Raw genomic sequence first — 22,067 nt, forward strand, 5'->3', positions numbered from 1 at the left:
TCCACATTATGAAACTAGAAAAAGAGCAAAATAAAGCCAAAGAAAGTAGAGGGAAGGGGAAAAGATAAGAACAGGAATTTATGAAACTGAAAATGGCAAAAATGGTAGAGAAAATCAATGAAAACAAAAGGTGGTTCTTTAAAAAAGATAAAAAATTAGAATCCTTTCACCAGACTGACCAAAAAAGAGAAGGCAAATTACCAATATCAGGAATGAAGGAAGGGATATAACTACAGATGCCACAGACATTTAAAGGCTAATAAGGGGATTTTAGAAACAACTTTATGCACGTGAATTTGACAACTTAGTTGAAATAGATCATTTCTTGAAAGACAAAAACTACCAATATTCATTGAAGCTGATATAGATTACTGAATAGTATATCTATTGAAGAAATTGAATTAGTATTTGTGGCCTTCCAAAAACGAACTACTGGCCCAAATAGTTTTCCTGACAAATATTATCAAAAATTTCAGGAAGAGGTGATACCAGTTCCCTACAGTCTCTTCCAGAAAATAAAAGACAGAATACTTCCCTACTTATTTTATGCAACCATTTTTAACCTGATATCAAAATCGTGCAAAGACAGTACATAAAAATAAGTTCACAACAGTGTATCTTGTAAACTTATATAAATCTTCAATAAAATATTCATAAAGTGAATCCAGCCACATATAAAAAGATTAGTACACCAAGAGCAAGAGGTGTTTATCCTGGGAATTCAAGGCTGGTTTAATGTTTGAGAATTAATTGGTAAGTGTCATACACCATATTAGCAGACTAAAGAAGTAAAACCATATGATCATATCAACAGATACTGAAAAAGTATTCAATAAAATTCAACATCCCTGTAATATATGAAAACACTGAACTAACTAGGAATACAAGGAAACTTCTTTATCTCAATAAGAGGCATCTACAAAAAATTTCTACAGCTGACAATGATGAGAAAGTGAACCATTTCTTCCTAAGATTGGGAATAAGGCGAGGATCTTCACTTTTACCACTTGTTTAATGTACTACTGGAAGTCCTAGCCAAACTATCTGTTTGAAAATGACATGATTTTCTGCATAGAAAATCCCAAGAAATCTACAAAAAGAAAAAGATTCCTAAATATAATAAGTGAGTTTAGCAAGGTTGCAGTATACAAGGTTAGCATATAAAAATAAGTCATATTTCTATATACTGGCAATGAACAATTGTAAATATCTTTTAAAGCACCATTTACAATAGCTCCAATTTAAAAATAATAAATGCTTAAGTATAAGTCTAACAAAATATGTATAGGATCTGTATGCTGAAAGCTAAAACACTGATGAAAGAAATCAAAGATTGAAAATGAATCAAAAAATGAAATACATAATATGATCATGGATTGAAAGACTCAGTATAGTTATGATTTCTCTCAATAAACATAATCTCAAATCCTAGCAAGATTAGTTTTGTAGAAATAGACAGACTTTTAAAATTTATATGGAAAAGCTAAGAAACTTATAATAGCCAAAACAATTCAGAAAAAAAAATGTTGAAAGATTTATACAGTCAGATTTAAGACTTACTAAAAAGCCACAGTAACCAACACAGTACGCTATTGATGAAAAAGAATCGACACATAGGTAGATCAGTTTTCAACATTGAAAATTTTCATTTTTCAACATTTCAAAATTCCAAAATTTTCAACATTGAAAATCCAGAGTAGACCCACATAGATATGGTTAACTGATTTTTGACAATGGAATACTATTGAATAGTACCATGGAATACTATTCAATAAAAAATTAGTAAGCTCTTAAAACACACAACATGGATGAAGCTCAGTTAGTTATGCTGTGCTAAATGAAAGAAGCCAGTCTTAAATAGGTGAATCCATTTATAAAATGTATGAATCCATTTTGGGAAAGGCAAAACTATTACTGTAAACGCTTTATTTGAATAGCAGGGGTCATGGTCATATCATTTGCCCTCCACATGGAACAAATGCATTATTTACATATAAAATATGCTTCCATGTTTTTTTCTTTAACCTTCAAACTCTAAAGTACATACTTCTACTTGGCCCCAAGGTGATTGTAAACATAAATGTGGACAATGAAATTGCATGGCTATAAGGTGACCATCTGAATGAAAACATTCTCATAGCAGAATCTCAGACTCTGGACAGTGTGTCCAAGAACCATTCCCACCTCCTACCATCCTTTTATCCCTACTTCCCCACCGTTGTTTGAAAAAGTCTTTACTTTTGGTAATCATTATTGTCAGTACAAAGGAGCCTTGATTTAGGAGACAGAAGACATAGGTTACTTTGCACAAGTCACTTAATATTTATGTTTGTTTTCTCATCTGAAAATAAGGATAATAATACCTGTCCTGCTTACTTCATTTGTAAAGATCTGATGAATCAATGGAAACCATTTTATGTGTTGTAAAATGGTTTGTAAATGTAAGGTATCATTACTATTATTAAACATAAGAAATAAACTAATATTTTGTGATACCTTATGGCAATCAAAGGAGTTTCAACTCTGAAAATTATTATAATTTCTAAAATTAATGCAGAATGAAAAATAAGGACTTGATAACTTCAAAGTTGATTACTCTCTAGTTTTATTACCATACACTATTTAAACTATTAATAGGATATAAGATATGTTATTACAGGAAATTTTTGGGTATATGGCTAGATATCAGTACAAATTCAAGTTCTGAAAATACCATCAGGAAGGATAGCAAGCAATATACTTATTAACAATTTGAATTATGAAAGAATTCAGTTTTAGTTAAAGCTGTAATTGTTTCTTTCTAGCAGTAGATGCCAGTAGAGTTCTTTTTAATAAAAATCAAATTGCCTAAGTACTTTGATAGCAACAGTTTGCTGGTCACAATACCATATATAGAAATATTGCTCTAAGGACTAAAGAGTCTACTTTTTCTAAGGACTTTGTAACAGATAAAGAGTTTTATTGAAGAAAAATGAATAAATTTTAAATGTAGTATTTTCTAGCTCTTCATCTAGTGAAGATTACTTTCTTCTTCTTGATATAGTAATTTTGTTACAAAACTTATACATTGCTTTAAATAAATTAATCTTCGTTTCTAATTAGAAATCTGGAATATCTGTATGAAACTTAAGCAACATTGGATATAAGTCTGGCTAGACATGTGTTAAAAACAAATATCGTGGGGCTGAAATGTTAGAATTAGCTTGCACTTTTGGCAAGGGAATGCCATGAGTGTAGTATTTTGGGGAAGTTAATATGTCAGAGATGAGTGATTGAAAGGAGTGACTGGAAGCAGAGAAAAAAAGTTATTTTAGAAATCCACATTTTCACTAATAAAAATGAAACTCAAAGAATGAATAAATTTAGTAACTGACTGAACGTAGAGAAAAAGAAGTTAAGTGACATTACTTCTATTGCTGTTGTCTTTATATATGAACAACTAGGTGGTCGTTGGATAATTTACAAATATGATCCTATCATAAATATAATTAAAATATTTTCAAGTGTTTGATTCTACTTAGACCTTTAATTTATTAAAACTGAATACTTCATATATTTGTTGAGTATGTAACTAGCACATGCACTGCATTTATGAATTCAAGTAATTCACAATTTGAGACATAAATTTATAAATAGCAAATTTTAACAAAATTATAAGATCATTGGAAACAGTGGAGAGAGCAGTTTATTTTTCTAGAAAGTATGTGGGAAACTTCAGTGAAAATGTGACATTTTTGGTGAGCCTTGAGGATGAATAGAATTTATACCAAGAGAGCAAGTCAAAGAATTCAGGAATTTTATGCACTTATGCCCATTCAGAGACAGTTCATCCTCTGTAGATGTTTATTGAAGACTGCAGACACCTGTTCAGGGTCTGTTTTGTATTAAGTCAGATGTTAATAAAGAAATTATTATTATATACACACATATTTATCAGAAAGCTACAATTTAAGAAGTTTGGTGTTGTAGATACTGTTACCTGTTTGTTCAGATTGATCTAATTTTATTATACAAAATAAAATGTACACAAATGAGCTGTTATTTGGCAAAATTCATTAGTCAATGTTTCCTCTGTGTGTGTGTGTGTTGTGTCCTAATTTGATTACATTATTATTCCTATTTATTCTATTTGTCATTATTGTCTCTATTTATTCTGTTTGTTAAACAGTAGGCACAAAATCTTGATGAAGACTTTTTTTAGATAGATTTTAAAAAATATCCTTCCTTCCTTCTTTCCCTCCTTCCTTCTTCCCTCCCTCCCTTCCTTCCTTTTTTTTCTTCCTTCTTTCTTTCCTTTATTTAAAGCTTCCAAAGAGAAAACCACACAAATTTCTCATCCTTTAATAAGTATCAGAAGGCAAGTACTCAGAATCATTGTTAAATGTCACAGGTTACTTTTTTCATGCAAATGGACAGTTTACTTTTAACCAAAGGAGCTGTTTCTAAGTGAGACCCCTAAATCAGGGATAGGTAAGCAGTAGTCCTCAGTGTTAAGTTTAAAAATTAACATGTCTCAGTCAACTAGAAGGATTTTTTTCCCTCTCAATTGAAATTTCTTGCTATGGCTGATTTTATATAATTTTAAATCTTATATAATTTTTTCAAATTTTAGAATGTTTGAAAATGTACTGCTGATACGCACTTGTCAGCAGGTTATGTTTGGTAAACAATACTGACACACTAAATATAGTTTTATATTAGACTTTAGTCAGTGAGTTAGCAACATTGAGTTTTTTAAAGTGCTAGTTCAGATTTTTTTCGTTAAAATTTATGTGTTAAAATTTGTTTTGCAGGTGTTTTGTGATATCCCATACCAGCTTTCAGTGAAAAGTTAACTATTTATAAGGATTCATAAAATCTGTACTAATCTGTATTAGCTGATTTCCTGGATAAAACACAACCTTTTCAACATATTATATTTGGAGAGTGGTTTGGCCTTCAGTTGTTTGTATAGGGTTGTAATACACGTTTAACTTTTCCTTTTTAAAAATTTTTTTTCAGCCTACTATCCATATGTAAAGCTTTATGTTTAATGTTCTCATTAACGTGTATATTAATATTAAAACACTCTTAAACATAGCCTTTTAGGATGATATTGCAAGTCTTTAAAATCTTCATCTCTAGTTGAGATGAACAGTTGTGCTAAGAAAGGCTCAGTAATGTGCTGTTTTATATTAACAGGAAACAGAGCAGCAGTAGTGGTTTGAATACACTGCAAACAGGAAGTTTGATACATGCATAGCTCTTGGCTTCTGTGTAAGAAGTTGTTGAGCTCCTTCTGGAAATATTTTCAGTTACTTTAAATTAAGTGTAAATACACATGAATGGCAGCTTATAGAGAACTACCCTGTAATCAGTACACAGGTACAACTGCTCTTCAGAAATTGGAAGGTTTTGCTAGCCGATTATTTCGTAGACACTCCAAAGGTACTGCACATGATCAGAAAACAACTCTGGAAAATGACAGCCTTCATTTCTCTGAACATACTGCCTTATGGGACAGATCAAGTAAGTTTTTTTTTTTTTTTTTTTTTTATGATACACTGTAACTAGAAACTAAAATGCTAATTGGAGTTTTAGAATGAAGCACAGAACTGTGTGTGTGGGCGGGTGTCTTTTTATGATTTGCCCAAGGATATTTTGCAAGGTAAAGTTGAAAAAAAATTACAAAAACTTGATTATAAGTTGAGCTGGATCACATAGCTCATCGTTTTGTTTTAAATGCGATTAGTTAAGTTGAATATCAGTGGGAAAATTTTCTACAAAATTCTTACATCATTTCTAGTGTATGTTTTCTTTTAATTAAAAAAATTTTTTTTTGTTCTTAAGTGAAAGGCCTACATTTAAGAAAAATAATCATTTTATTTTAAAAAATATCTTGGATTTATAAGCCTTAATATTCAAAAGGGGCAAAAGGACTCTTGAATTTATAATTAAATTTTTGTTATGTTTGCCATATTTTATTTTTAAATGCATGTGTGAAAGTTACTTGAGTTTAACAAGCAGGATTTATAATATGAAAGCATAGTATGATTATTCTATGTGAAATCTTATATTTATAACATTATAAATATCAGAATCTTTCATATGGGGGGGAAAACTTGTTTATGCATGCATCACATTCTTTCCAGGCATGGTAAAATGTTTGGACTTAACTGCTTTGCTGAAATGGTGATACGTAATGATTTTTTGTGACATGCACTTTTTAAAGGCTACATTTCACATATAAACAATACCAGTGCCCTCATTCCACATCTCACCTTGGACCCTCCCCAAGGTATTTTTGTTATTCTAATTAAAGGAACAATATAATTACTCTTGGTACTTTTTAGTGTGTTTGATCACCAAATAGCACTGTTTTGCCTCTTTCTGTTTACATACTCCATAGCAGTTAAGGAAGAAAACTCAGCTAAAAGAAAAGCAACAAAAAACCAAGAATGGCTTACAAAATTGACTCTTTTGTTTATATAGTACCTTCATAGTTCCGCAGAAGTTTATTTGAATTTTTTTTTTATTGCATTAGAATTTTTTACCTTAAGCTATTTTAGGGAGAAAGTAAAGAACATATATTTGTACAATTTTTTTTTTACTTTATAGGTTTTGATTATTTATAATTAATCCTTACTATATAGCAAGTTGATGGATGAGGAATCTCAAATATCTTCAAGGTTATGAACTGTTGAGTATTGAAATAATAGTATATTATTAAAATTTACCATGAAACAAAAGTTTTTTATTCATTTTACTTGCCCTATTCTGTTAAATTGCAGTCTTCTAAGCCCTTTTGGAAATCATTTTTATGCATTTCAAGGACTTTTAATTAAACATTCAGTGAGGAATGAGGACAGTACTGAATTAGTACACTAATCCCTGTTTCTACAAATAGTGGGTGTTTAGTAAATGTATCTCAAATGGATGAATATCATGGGCTTTTAATATTTAAAAGTTATGTTTGAATTATACTCTCACCATTTTTAAATGTGTGGGGCTTGTAACATTTTCTGAGACACATTTTAAAATCTAGCAATTGAAGATAATATCATGAGCTATGATTTCTTTTGGAAAAAACAGACTGATAAAATGCTGTTAACATTTTTCTTTATGGTGATGCCACAAAATAAAATAAATAGAATCACAGTGCACAGTGAAATTAGGTGCAAACCTTGTAGCCGTTCAAATGATAGGTATGTTATAAGAAATGCTTAAAGAGTAACTAAATGTTCATGAATCAAGCATTCTTTCACTTTCTCTTTCATATCCTCAAATATAGAAATAGACACAATAATTTTTTATATGTAGTGATGAGAATGGTAAGCATGGTGTTCTAGTTTCTTATTATGGAATGTGTTGATATAGAGGAGAAAATATGGATACAACAGAAACAGAGGAATCCTTTTGTATCAAAATTCCAAGGTTTATTTTCGTGATGAAAACACAGATTTTTATTCATTTATAGTGTGAGTTATGGAAAGAATTTTGACAGTATGAAGTTTTCGTACAAACCACATTCTTCAAAGCTACTTAAAGCAGTTTACTTGCATGACTTGTTTGACAAGGAAAAGGAATGTAATATCTCCTGATGATAAGCTCTCTGAGTATGCTTGTTCCAAAAGTGTGATTTAAGAAATCAGCTAAGCACAGAAACTACATGTAATTTTATAAAAATTAGGTTTGTGAACTACTGAGTAAAGATTAATTACCAATCTAGGCATGTATGAAATGTAAGAATTTTAATCCAAGTTTCTTTATTCTCCAGTGACATTAAATATAGGAAGAAATACAAAATAAAGGCCACACAGTGGTTTCCAGGTGCCTTAAATGTTTTATCTTTTACTGCTAAATTAAGTAATAGGAATTCCTGTTTGATAACATAAATATTTAACAGCTGATTCCATGCACATATAAGTACTTGAAGTTCACAACAAAAACATAAAGGAATTCTTTTTATTCTGACTCAGAATGAATGGGAGTATTGACATTCATTGAGTCCTCTTTCTAGCCAATTTATTTTGGTTCGCTTTTAAATCTTTCTTTGATCATAAATGGTGTGTTGAGTTATATAGTGCTGAACTTAATGGAAGTTTTGCACATTTTAAATCTTGGACTTTATAAATTTAATGTCTAATTACAATATTTTAAGGACTGAATAGACAAACACCATCAAATGCTTTACCTATTCTCCTTTCCCATGAATTGACAGGCTATTTCTGTGGCAGATACAAATCCATATCAGTGAAGCTTAGATTGAAATACTATATTGAACAAATGAACAGTTTTGAATATGGATTTTTTTTAGGTAGAATCAGAGCTAAAGTGGTTGTAATAAACCACTTTATCTAGTTAGTTTTACCTTTCCAAAACTCATACAGTCTTTAAGGCAGTACACTCCCATGCTTATTTCTTAGTCCACTAAATCTGTATCATTGTAACTTCTAAGCTAAAAGACCGCCTACATTCTCTTTTCTTTTCTTTTTTTTTTTTTTTTCGGTACGCAGGCCTCTCACTGTTGTGGCCTCTCCCGTTGTGGAGCACAGGCTCCGGACGCGCAGGCTCAGCGGCCATGGCTCATGGGCCCAGCCGCTCTGCGGCATGTGGTATCTTCCCGGACCGGGGCACGAACTCGTGTCCCCTGCATCAGCAGGTGGACTCTCAACCACTGCACCACCAGGGAAGCCCTTATCTTTTCTTAAAAAAAATTTATTGGAGTATAGTTGATTTACAATGTTGTGTTAGTTTCAAGTGTACAGCAAAGTGAATCAGTTATACATATATCCACTTTAAGAATCAATATTGTGAAAATGACTATACTACCCAAAACAATCTGCAGGTTCAATGCAATCCTTATCAAATTACCAATGGCATTTTTCACAGAATTAGAACAAAACCTTTACAATTGGAATGGAAACACAAAAGACCACGAATAGCCAAAGCAATCTTAAGAAAGAAAAACGGAGCTGGAGGAATCAGCCTCCCTGACGTCAGACTATACTACAAAGTTATGGTCATCAAAACAGTATGGTACTGGCACAAAAACAGAAATATAGATCAGTGGAATAAGATAGAAAGTGCAGAGATAAACCCACACACCTATGGTCACCTAATCTATGACAAAGGAGTCAAGAGTATACAATGGAGAGCCTAAAGAATTTTAACTAGCATAATACAGGAAAAGTTAACTTGCTTATTCTACTATAGGGAAATGTATTTAGCTACTATACATCTTCTGTTGGAGCTGGACACTTATTTAGAATTAGCACTTTTCTTCAGGACCTTTTTTTTAATTGAAGGGTAGTTGATTTACAATATTTTTGTGTTAATTTCAGGTGTACAGCATAGTGATTCAATATTTTTGCAGATTCTATTCCATTATAAGCTTATTTCAAGATAATGGATATAATTCCCTGTGCTATACTTTAAATCCTTGTGGCTTATCTACTTTATATATAGTAGTCTGTATTGGGTTGGCCAAAAAGTTTGTTCGGGTTTTTCCATAAGCTCTTACAAAAAAACCAGAATGAACTTTTTGGCCAACCCAATATATGTTAATCCCATATTCCTAATTTGTCCTCCACCCCTTCCCTCTCCCCTTTGGTAACCACCAGTTTGTTTTCTGTGTCTATGAGTCTGTTTCTGTTTCTGTCTGAGTCAGACTTGTCTTTCTCTAAGCATAATATTCTCTAGGTCCGTCCATGTTGCTGCAAATTGCAGTATTTTATTCTTTTTTATGGCTGAGTATTATTTTATTGTGTGTATATATATACACACACACCACATCTTCTTAACCCAGTTGTCTGTTGATGGACATTTGGGTTGCTTCCATGTCTTGGTTATTGTAAATAGTGCTTCTATAAATGTTGGGGTGCATGTATCTTTTCGAATTATTGTTTTCACTTTTTCTGGATATATACCCAGGAGTGGAATTGCTGGATCATATGGTAGTCCAATTTTTAGTTTTTAGAGGAACTGCCATACTGTTCTCCATAGTGGCTGCACCAAATTACATTCCCATCAACAGTTTATGAGACTTTCCTTTTCTCCACATCCTCTCCAACATTTGTTATTTGTAGATTTTTTGATGATACCCATTTTGTCTGGTATGAGTTGATATCTCATTGTGGTTTTGATTTGCATTTCTCTTAATAATTAGTGATGAGAGCCAACACTTTTGGTCACTATGTGAACATGGTAATGAAGAGTCAAGACAATGGAATCCTTTTATAACAACAGTGGTTATTTATGATGTTTCTTCTACCTGGAATTTCCTGTTCCTACTACTGCCAATGGTGAGATTTGCTCATACTTTAAGACTCTGCTCACATATTATCTTTGTAACAAAATCACCAAAGCATTCTTCTGTTCCTCTGTTCTTTATCCTTTTTAGAATTCATGATCTCTTCCTGTGTTCTCATATCATACTCACTTCTATTACGTTTTATTTTATAGTATTAAAATTGTATTACATTAGTCCTCAAGTTACCTCTCTCCCCTATTTGACTTTGAACTCCTTGAAGGCATAGAATTTGTCAATTTATTTTGGTATTGCCAGCATAGTTCTCAATAAATGTTGAGTTGTTTGTTAGATTAACATTAAATATCACTACAGTCTTACACTAACAAGCTTTCTCTCAATTTTTTCTATTATGATCTTTGCAATTTATTTTAAAGGCCTGTGGCCATAACCAAAAACAGTGAAATGCTGATCTGACCCTGGTAAATAAATATCACATTTCAGAGGCACTGAACTTTTCAGTGTTACCTGTACATTTTTATCATGATTGTTTATAAGAATCTGAGTAATCAGCAGCCTTTATAGTAAAACTAAGAAACCGGGATATTAAATGATTTGAAATTAGAAAATGTTTCCATGGAGTGTTTAACAGTGCCAAGTACTATATCAAGTGTAATAATGAGAAGCTTGTACTTGCTTGTGTTTTACAAGAATAGCCATACTACATAGTTAGAGAAGGAAGACTGAGTATATACTCTTGATAGTGTCTTGCTCAAGTGTGGTCCCAGTCTAGTAGCATTAGCATCATCTGGGAGCCTGTTAAAAAGGAAGACTTTCAGGCCCCATCTAGACCTCCTGAGTCAGAATCTGCATTTTAACAAGATTACCCAGCTGATTCATATGCACATTAAAGTTTGAGAAGCCCTTTTTCCCTAATAACATTTTAATCTGATTACTAAATACTGTGTCTTCATTGGAGAAAATTTGCAAACCATAGAAAAGAACAAACAAAAAAAGTAAAAATCACACATAATCCCACCAAAAGATAAACACTATTAACCTTGTTCTATATATAGTCTATTTTGTGCATAGATACACAAATTTCCACTGGCCCTTAACTTTGGATCTCTCCGTAGTGTTTCATAACATTTTTCCTTATTGTAAAGATTTGTTCCACAATATCTTTTTTTTTTTTTGCCGTACGCCGGGCCTCTCACTGTTGTGGCCTCTCCCGTTGCAGAGCACAGGCTCCGGACGCGCAGGCTCAGCAGCCATGGCTCACGGGCCCAGCCGCTCCGCAGCATGTGGGATCTTCCCGGACTGGGGCATGAACCCGTGTCCCCTGCATCGGCAGGCGGACTCTCAACCACTGCGCCACCAGGGAAGCCCTACAATATCTTTTAAGATGGCTGTTTTGTACTGTCTTAAGGATGCACCACAATTTAAAGTCACTAGCCATCTAGATTGTTTTTAATTTTTTGCTATCATATAAAAAAAACACTGTGATAAACATTCTTGTAGCTAAATCTCTGTGCATATCATTATTTTTATATTTTATAGGACAAATGTAGAGAACTGTTATAACCATTTTAAGCTTTTGTATTAAATAAATTGTATCCCAGGTATACACATAATATATTCTCTTGGAGTTAAATTTGTTTCGATATTCAGAGAAGACATGTTTAAATTCCCTCATATAATTTTCTGGCACAAAACATGATTTACTTTCTTATTAGTGTTTATCAAAAATTTTCCACTTTTCAAAATTGGTCAATTATTAGTAGCAAATGGTCTGAGAGACTTGTTTTAGTTGTTGAATAGAGCATTATCTTTGGTAATCAACATACTATAATCTGCTTGGGTTGGAGATTCAGATTCAGTCATATTATAAAGTATATCCTCTAAATCTGATTCTGCAATATAGTGGTGACTCATACCACTTCACTCCCACGTTTCCTGGGTGGAATATTGTCATATACACTATCACATGAAACATTTATTTACTATCTGTCAGGCATTGTTCTAAGCACATTGCATATATTAGTTTATGTAATCCTTTAAAAACCCCAATAAGATGGATACTATTATTATTCACATCTTTCAGATAAAGAGACTAAAACACATTGAGGTAAAGTAATTTCCTCAAGGTAACATAACAAATAGATAAAATTTGAACCCAGGCAGTCTGGCTCCAAAGCCAACACTCTTTTTTATTTTTATTTTTTGCGGTACGCGGGCCTCTCACTGTTGTGGCCTCTCCCATTGCGGAGCACAGGCTCGGGACGCGCAGGCTCAGCGGCCATGGCTCACGGGCCCAGCCACTCTGCGGCATGTGGGATCTTCCCAGACCGGGGCACGAACCCGCGTCCCCTGCATCGGCAGGTGGACTCTCAACCACTGCGCCACCAGGGAAGCCCCCAAAGCCAACACTCTTAATCACCATTCTGTGAAATCTTTCTATATGTTTGTAAGAAAAACTGGGCTTTGGGTCCTATAGCAATGATTTCTGTCTGAGGTTTTCTGTTAGTTGCAGAGACCTAGTGCATATTATGAGGACCCAGAAGACTAACAGGCTGGTCAGAGAACTTTGAAAATAAAATGTCGTCCAAAAAGAGCTAGTAATTTGAAACTGGAAGGATGATGCATTTTCTGAGGGAGTGAATATTACTTGCAAGTCCCAAAACAATGGCTGATTTTAGCTCTGGGGTCTGGTTATGGTTGTATAACAAGTGTAGCCCACTAGGGATACATATTAGGTCTTGTCTTTGAAATGTTCAAATTAATCACTGTACTCATCTGCTCAAATTAGCAGGACTTCTAAATGGCAGTTTTCTTGGGATCTTCTTCCAGTCCCCTTCAAGTATTGCTAAACTTCTGGGAGTTTACTCATTCCAGAGAAGCTAATCTTCTTTCCAAAGGTTGGATGAAGAAAGAGATGGGTATTTTGATTAGTATAGAGGCTAGTAATCTCATTTTCAGCTGCTATTGATTTTGCCAGTGCTACATAGTTTCACGGTTTAAACTGGTCCCAAAGAATTTGATGTATCCTTGCTCTTGATGCGGTGCCACTGATACTTGTGGAGACTGGATTCTTAATGGAAGGATGTCTCCTTGTGGAGACACTGATTCTATTTTTCTTTTTTTTTTAATTTTGAGACACTGATTCTTTTTTTTCATATTTTATTTAAATTTTATTATTTATTATTTTACAACAATCATTAAGAAATCCTGTACCCCTTCATTTAAAAAATTTTCTTTTATTATTTTTCTTAACATCTTTATTGGAGTATAATTGTTTTACAATGGTGTGTTAGTTTCTCCTCTATAACAAAGTGAATCATCTATACTTATACATATATGTATAAATATGCATTAATTTTTATTGGAGTATAGTTGATGAGACACTGATTCTTAATTGAGACACTGATTCTTAATGGGAGGATGATCCACCCTTTCCAGTGTTATACTCATTCAAAGCTTATATCACAGATTTAGTTTCCTTAATTTATACTTACTTACTTACTTAGTCATCCTGGCTTCATGCCAGGTTGAATGTGAGAAGGTGCTTTTGACTCATCCCCACACTGTACCAAAATTGGCCTTCCTTTCTTGAACATCTTTCCAGGGATAGCAAACTGGTTGTCTGTGACCCAGATGTAAATCACAGATATGTTTTATTTAGTTCTCATGATAATTTAAAATAATTGAATGTGATACCATTATTTTATATGTAAATAAAAATATTGATTTTAAAACAAGATCTTTCATATTAATATCTGGACTTTCATATTCTATTTTTAATAATTTTATTTTTTTTTATTTTTATTTTTTTGGTTTTGTTGGGTCTTCATTGCTGTGCACAGGCTTTCTCTAGTTGTGGCGAGCGGGGGCTACTCTTCATTGTGGTGCATGGGCTTCTCACTGCAGTGGCTTCTCTTGTGGAGCACGGGCTCTAGGCGTGCAGGCTTCAGTAGTTGCAGTATGCAGGCTTCAGTAGTTGTGGCACACAGGCTTAGCTTCTCCGTGGCATCTGTGATCTTCCCGGACCAGGGATTGAACCCATGTCTCCTGCATTGGCAGGCAGATTCTTAACCACTGCACCACCAGGGAAGTCCCTGGACTTTCATATTCTTGAACCATTTGAAAAACTGATTTCAGTGGCCTCTTATTCCCATATGAGAACAAATGGGAATTTGCACTGAATAACTGTTCTCTTTAGCCAGGATTTATACTATCTCATTTGCTCTAGCCTTCACTATTTCACTACTTCTGTTGTTTTACCTGCCTATCCTCTGTAGGCACTTGAATTTGACCTACAGAGCCCCTAATGTGAGCCTAAATCACCAGATTCTCCTTTATTCTTCGATAAAGCTTATTTAGTGTGCCTTCTTACTCATGGGCCTCAGATACTATCACTAAAATTGATAAGAAATTCTCGTAATTCTGAACCTTAGAAAGAATGGGGTCTAGGTTTTGATCCCTCCTTTTCAAATTCCTGTTTTATTTTTAATGCAGATCTACTTACCTCCTTCCCATTTGTTAGCTCTCTTTACCATAGGGTATTGAGAGGAACAACCTTTACCAAGCTCCAAAGGGTTTTGTTAGATCATTCCCCCAAGGTAATAGATGCCTACCAGCCTTAAATTTACATAATTAAGTTGTCGGCTGAAGTGATTCTTCCCACAGCAAAGAAGATCTGCCTCAGATTGACTCTACTCATGTAGAGAAGCACTTGACAACTTTTTTAAAAAGAGAAATATAATTTACATGCCATAAGGCTCACTCATTATAAGTGTACAATTCAGTGTTTATTAATAAACATACAGAGTTGTGCAGCCATCACTACAATTCAGTTTTAGAACATTTTCATCACCCCCAACAGTTCTTTTGTTCTCTTTTGCAATCAGTCCCCACCTCAGACAAACACGGATCTGTTTTCTATCCCTACAGGTTTCCTTTTCTGGATATTTTATAAAAATGGAATCATATAATATATATATATATAATCTATTGTTGCTGGCTTCTTGAACTTACAATAACGTTTTTGAGGTTCATCCACGTTATAGAACATATCAATAGTTGGCTCTATTTTATTGCTGAATTGTACTGTATTGTGTGGATGTAACATTTTTGTTTATCCATTCAGCAACTGATGAACATTAGGATTGTTTCCAGTTTTTGGTTTATTTGGATAATGTTGCTCTATCTGCATGCAAGACTGGGTGGACATAATGCTTTCATTTCTCTTGAGTTGATGTCTAGGGGTAGAATAACTGGGTCATATGGTAAGTTTATGTTTATCTTTTTAAGAAATTTCCAAATTGTTTTCCTGAATAGCTTAATATTTTATATTCCCATCAACAATGTAGGAGGGTTACAGTTTCTTCACATTCTTGTTAATACTTGGTATCATCAGTCTTTTTGATTTTAGCCATTCTGGTGTGTGTGAATTGGTATTTAATTGTGGTTTCAGTTTGCATTTCCCTAATGATTCATGATGTTGAGCATATTTTCATGTTCTTATAAACCATTCATGTATCTACTTTGGAAAAATGTATTTTCAAATCTGTTGCCCACTTTCTAAATTGAGGGGTTTTTTTCTTATTATTGTCAAGTCTTTAAAGTTCTTTATATATTCTGAACACAAGTTCTTTACCAAATAAATAATTTGCAAATATTTTCTCCCCATTGGGCTTGTATTATCTTCTTAAATGATATCCTTGAAGAGCAAAAGTTTGTAATTTTAATGAAGTCCAGTTTATCATTTTTTCCCTTGATGGATTGTACTTTTGGTGCCAAATCTTAAGAAATCTTTATCTAACCCAAGGTAATGGAGATTTTTATTCTATGCTTTCATCTAAAAATTAATTTTTTGTGTTGTTTTGTGTGAGCTATGGAGTGGAGTTCTTTTTTTTAACTCATATAAATATCCAATTTTTACTGCGCTGTTTGTTGAAAAGACTTTTCTTTCTCCATTAATCATCTTGGCACCTTTTGTCAAAAATCAATTGACCATAATTGTAGGGGTTCACTTCTGAATTCTCAATTTTGTCGCAGTGATCAATGTATGTCTATTCTATGCCAATACCACATTGTCTTGGTTATTGTAACTTTAAAAAAAGTTTTGAAATCAAGTAGTGTAGGTCCTCGAACTTTGTTCTTTCCAAAATTGTTTTGGCTATTCTGGGTCCTTTACATTTCCATATAAATTTTAATCAGCCTGTCAGTTTCTAAAGAAAAGCCCACTGGGATTTTCATAGAGATTTCATTGAATCTATAGATTAATTTGTGGAGACTCTTCTATTAACAATACTGAGCCTTGAAGTCCATGAAAATGAAATAGCTTTCCATTTATTTTGATGTTCTTTAATTTCTCTGCAATGTTTTCTGTTTTTTTTTTTTTTTTTTTTTAGTGAGTAAATCTTGTTAAAATGGATTCCTAAGTTTTTTTTTTTTTTTTTCTGTTAATACCATTGTGAATGGAGCTGTCCTTTTAATTTCATTTTTGGATTGCTTGTTCCTAGTATATTAAAATGTTATTGGTTTATATATATATTATATCCTATGATGTTGATAAACTTACTTATTAGTTCTTGTAGTTTCTTTATAGATTCCTTAGAATTTTATACATATAGAATCATGTCATCTGCAAAAAAGACAATTTTATTTCTTTCTTATCAATTTATATGCCTTTTATTAAAGGCATATAAATATGCCTTTTTAAATATCTTTTTTCTTACCTCATTGCACTGGCTAGAACCTTTCATAAAAAGTTGCAAAGAAGTGGTGAGTATAGATATCCTTGCCTTATTCCCATTCTTAGGAAAAGCATTCCATCTTTCACCATTATATATAATGTAAGCTATAGGATCCCCCTCTCCACCTCACCCCCAAACTCACCCTTTATCAGCTTGAGGAAGTTCCCTTCCAGTCCCAGTTTGTTGAGAGGTTTTACCACAGGTACTGGATTTTGTAGAATGCTTCTGCTACATATATTGAGATGTTTATGTCGTTTTGTCTTTTATTCTATTAATATGGTGTATTCCATTAATTAATTTTCAATGTTGAACCAACCTTGCCTTCCTGGGATAAATCCTACATGGTCCTGGTGTATAATCCTTTTAATATACTGCTGAATTAGGTTTGCTAATATTTTGATAAATATTTTTGTGTTGGAATGGATATTGATCTGTAATTTCCTTTTGATCTTTGTCAGTTTTGTCATCAGGCCTCATAGAATAAGTTGGGAAGTATTACATCCTTCTTTATATTCTAGAAAAGTTTGTGTCAGATTGGTATTATATCTTTTAATGTTTCATAGAATTCCCCAGTGAAGCCATGTGGACCTGAGCTTCTCTTTGTGGGAAAAATTTTAATTACTGGCTTAATATTTTTGTTTGTTTGTAAGTCTTTTCAGATTTTTTATTTCTTCTTGAGTTAGTTTTGGTAATTTGTGTCTTTCTATGAACTTGTCCATTTCATCTAAGTTATATCATTTACGTAAAGTTGTTCATAGTATTCTCTTTTAATCCTTTTAATTTCTCTAGCATCAGTGGTTATACCATTTTTTCATTCCTGATTTTGGTAATTAGTGTCTTCTCTGTTTTATTTTGTGTTAATTTTGGTCAGTCTAGCTAAAGGTTTATCAGTAAGACTTTTGGTGTCTTCATTTTCTCTATTGTTTTTATCTTCCATTTCATTGAATTCTGCTGTGACCTTTTTGGCTTTGGTTTAATTTGCTCTTCTTTCTAAGTTTCTTAAGGTGGAAACTTAAATTATTGATTTGAGACCTTTCTTTTTTTCTAATACATGTGTTTAAAGTTTTGAATTTCCCTCTAAGCTATGCTTTATCTATATCCCATAAATGTTGATTTCTTGTGGGGTTTTTTCCATTCAGTTCAAAATATTTTCTAATTTCCTTTGGGATTTCTTTGTGATCTAAATCCAGATATTAGGATTTCCAAAATTTCTCTCTGTTGTCGATTCCTACTTTAATTCTCCTATGATAAGAGTTCATTTTTTGAATGAATTTTCTATCCTTTCAAATTAATTTGAGATTTGTTATATTGCTTAGCATATTTTTAATATGGAGAATTTCCATGTGTACTTGAAAAGAATGTGTATTCTGCTGATGTTAGATGCTGTGTTTTATAAATGTCATTTTAATGATATTATATTCAAGTTTTCTGTAACCTATTGATTTTCTTTTTTCCATGAATTATTGAGAAGAATATTGAAATTTTCAACTATAATTTCTGAATTATTTAGTTCTTTCTTTAAGAAAATTTTTTTAAATTAATTAATTTATTTTTGGCTGTGTTGGGTCTTAATTGCTGCGTGTGGGCTTTCTCTAGTTGTGGCGAGTGGGGACTACTCTTCGTTGCAGTGTGTGGGCTTCTCATTGCAGTGGCTTCTCTTGTTGCAGAGTACGGGCTCTAGGTGCTCTAGGGCTTTGGTAGTTGTGGCACGCAGGCTCTAGAGCACAGGCTCAGTAGTTGTGGTACGCGGGCTTAGTTACTCCACGGCATGTGGGATCTTCCCAGACCAGGTATCGAACCATGTCCCCTGCATTGGCAGGCGTATTCTTAACCACTGTGCCACCAGGGAAGTCCTTAGTTCTTCCTTCAATTCTGTCATTTTTGTTTTAGCATTTTGGAGACTATTTTGTTCATTGCATATACATTTCTAATTGTTAAATCTCCCAGAAGTATTGGCCCTCTTATCATTATGAAATTTCCTTTTTTTGACTTTACTAATATTTCTTGTCTTAAAGTCTATTTTGTCTGATATTGATATAGGTATTCCACCTGTATTATGGTTACTGTTACATGGTATAACTTTTTCTCTCCTTTCCCTTCAACCTATTTTTATCTTAAAATCTAAAGTGTGGCCCTTGTAGACAGCATATAGTTGGACCTTTTTTAATCCAGTCTGATAATTTCTGCCTTGTGATCTGTTTATTCACATTTAATGTGATTATTGATATGGTTGGCTTTACATCTTCGATTGTGCTGTTTGTTTTCTATATATCTTAAGAGTTTTTGTATTGTTGTTCCTCTCTTCCTTCTTTTGTGTTAAACAGATACTTGTAGGATGCCATTTTAATTCCTCTTTGATTTTTAAATTACATTTTAAAAAGACATTTTCTTAATAGTTGATTTAGGGGTTAAAATATGCATTTTATCTTATCACAATCTACTTTTCTAGTAAAATATAGCGACTTTGATGCAATATAGCTCCATTTCTTCTCTAATTTTGTGTTATCATTTTCACATGTTACCTTTATGTTTTTATAAACCTAGAAATGCAGTGTTACAATGATTGCTTCATACAATTTTAAGGTCTTTAAAGAAATTTTAAAAAGAAAGATAAATGTGTTTATATAGTCTTTTACTTATATATTTATCATCTATACTCTTTATTTCTTCCTGTCAATTTGAGTATTGTCCAGTGTCTTCATCTGGAACAACTTCCTTAAGTATTTCTGCTTGAAGCACATATCCTCTGTTGTTGTTTATCTGAGAATGTTTTTATTTTACCTTTGTTTTTAGAGGATAGTGTTCCCGGATAGAGAATTGTGAAAAGGTTTGTTTCTTTTAGCACTTTGAGTACATTATTCCACTGCCTTCCGACCTCTCTTATTTTCATGAAGAAGTCATCATTAATCATATTGCTTTTCCCCTGTACATGATTAGTCATTTTCTCTTGCTTCTCTCAGTATTTTTTCTTTGTCTTTGAATAACTTGAATATGAGGTGTCTAGGTATGAATCTCTTTGTACTTATCATACTTGGCATTGGTTGAACTTAGATTGCAGGTTAACATTTTTCATCAGATTGGACATTTTCAACCATTATTTCTTCAAATATTTTTTCTTTGCCCTTTGTCTCTCTCCTCTCCTTCTAGGATTCCTATTACATGTATGTTGATACCCTTGATATCCTACAGGCTTCTGAGGGTCTGTTCATTTTTTTCCTATCTTTTGTTCTCTGTATTCTTCAGACCGGATGATTTCGATTGATCTATCTTCAAGTTCACTGACTGAGTCTTTTGCCCTCCTCAAATCTGCTATTGGGCTTATGTAGTGAGTTTTAAAGTTTGGGTTATTGTACTTTTTAAGTCTATAATTTTTATATCTTGAAAAGTTTCTCTTTCTATCATTATATTGAAATTCTCTTTGTTGTATCATTGCCATCATATTTTCCTTGAATTCTTTAAATACAATTTCCTTTTATTCTTTTGATATATTTCCAATAGTCTTTTCTGCTAAATCCTATATCTGGGACCATTCAGAGACATTTTCTATCCTTTTTCCTCATTATGGATTATATAATGTTTTTGTCAGAAATTTGACTTTTTAAAATAATATTTTGTAGCAGCTCTGCATTCTGATTATTTTTTCTTTCCTCAGGATTGTTTTTATTTATATTGTTTTGTTTTAATAACTTCCATGGCTTTAATCTATGGGCTGTATCCACCATGTTGTCTGGCTACTGATTTCTCTGTTAAGGATTACCCTGTGCCTGCATAGCTTAGTTATTATTCAGTGATTAATCAGAGTTTGTGCTCAAACATTCTGAGCCAGTCTGTGCTGATGGAGCTCTTTGTGGGTTGGAAAGCATATTCAATGTTCAGGCAGTTTTCAAGCCTGTACCAGCTTTAACTTTCCTTTGGGTCCTACGGAATAGCTTCCTTGTCAAGCTGGGGTATGTGGAGAGCTTATTTAGGCCCTCTCTGCCTCTCTCATTTACATTTTCTCTACTAAATTTTTTGCTAGACCATCAGTCTACTGCTCACCCCTACTACGGCCACAACTTCAGGTTAGCAAAGCTGGATACTTGCCCTGTTCATTTGCTACAGTTTGCTTTTTTTTTTTTTAATAGATGGTATCACTTGTATGGGGTTTTTTGGCTTCCTCTCCAAATCATGTCAGCCCTCTCTGGCAGTAAAGCTCCTGGTTGTCATGGAGCCCCACCCTGACAGAAGTACTGCACTGACTGAGCTGTGGGGGAACAGGAGCAGCACCAAGCAAGAATACCACAGACTCCCACTGTTCTCATGCAAAGTGTAGCAATTTTTCATGAATAAATGCTTCTCAGTTTGTTGTTTGTGATTACTAGATGTCCAGAACCATGAAGTCATTGTTTTTGATAATTTTGTCCAACTTCATAATTGTTTCTTGGAGAGAAGATTTGCTAACTTACTCATTCTTTCTTCACCAGAAGTCCTGTGTCACCTGGCGACTTTTAAAATGGCATGTTCACTTGGTGACATTCCACTTAACAAGGAACCATTCTATAGATCCCTTGTACCATTTTGGTACAAATTTTGGGTCTCTGGGAATCAGAACAGTTGTTCACCATACCATCTACCTTGCTATACAATCTGTCATCTTAATCCTGTTTAATGTAAGGGATTTTACACTTCAACAATAATTGTCAGTAACTTTTTTGTGTACTTCCCTCTTTTGAAAATCACATAAGTGGCATCTGACACTGTTTGTGATACTGAATATAATGGAAGTTTATAAATAAGTTGTTTTACAATTCTCCTTTATAAATGAAGATATATAGTATTATATTTTGTCTCCTCCATAATAACAGAATGTTTAAATGGTTAACATTTGTGCTGCAGTATAGCTTTCTGGCTCATGAAAAATGAAAGCTATCAGCGATCTGGGCAATAAGATTCATCGCCAATAGTCACTAGCAACAGCACACAGCATTTTAATATCAGTGAGGTCCACAGCTAGCAGTAAGAGCTGGTGTAATTGAAAGACGTTTAGGTGCAATCATTCTGCTGTTTGTTCCTTGCCAGGTTCAACATGGGATTGTGTGAGT

General features: G+C 33.2%; 1 protein-coding gene across 6 annotated transcripts in view; it reads left to right on the forward strand.

The window, feature by feature from the left end:
* Positions 1–22,067, forward strand: part of PRKACB (protein kinase cAMP-activated catalytic subunit beta) — a 143,116-nt gene that overhangs the window by 57,801 nt on the left and 63,248 nt on the right. Inside the window, exon 1 of one of the 6 annotated variants that reach the window (XM_067726706.1) lies at positions 5,216–5,508. The exons of 2 other annotated variants lie outside the window; for them this stretch is intronic. In XM_067726706.1, the coding sequence (XP_067582807.1) occupies positions 5,325–5,508 (184 nt within the window). In that variant the 5' untranslated portion in view covers positions 5,216–5,324. Of the gene's footprint in view, positions 1–5,215; positions 5,509–6,628; positions 6,669–21,919; positions 22,062–22,067 lie in introns of those variants that run through there. 3 more of the 6 variants (XM_067726712.1, XM_067726714.1, XM_067726708.1) reach the window with 3 other exon arrangements.

This window comes from Pseudorca crassidens, chromosome 2 (assembly GCF_039906515.1).
Source record: "Pseudorca crassidens isolate mPseCra1 chromosome 2, mPseCra1.hap1, whole genome shotgun sequence".
Classification (NCBI taxonomy): domain Eukaryota; kingdom Metazoa; phylum Chordata; class Mammalia; order Artiodactyla; family Delphinidae; genus Pseudorca; species Pseudorca crassidens.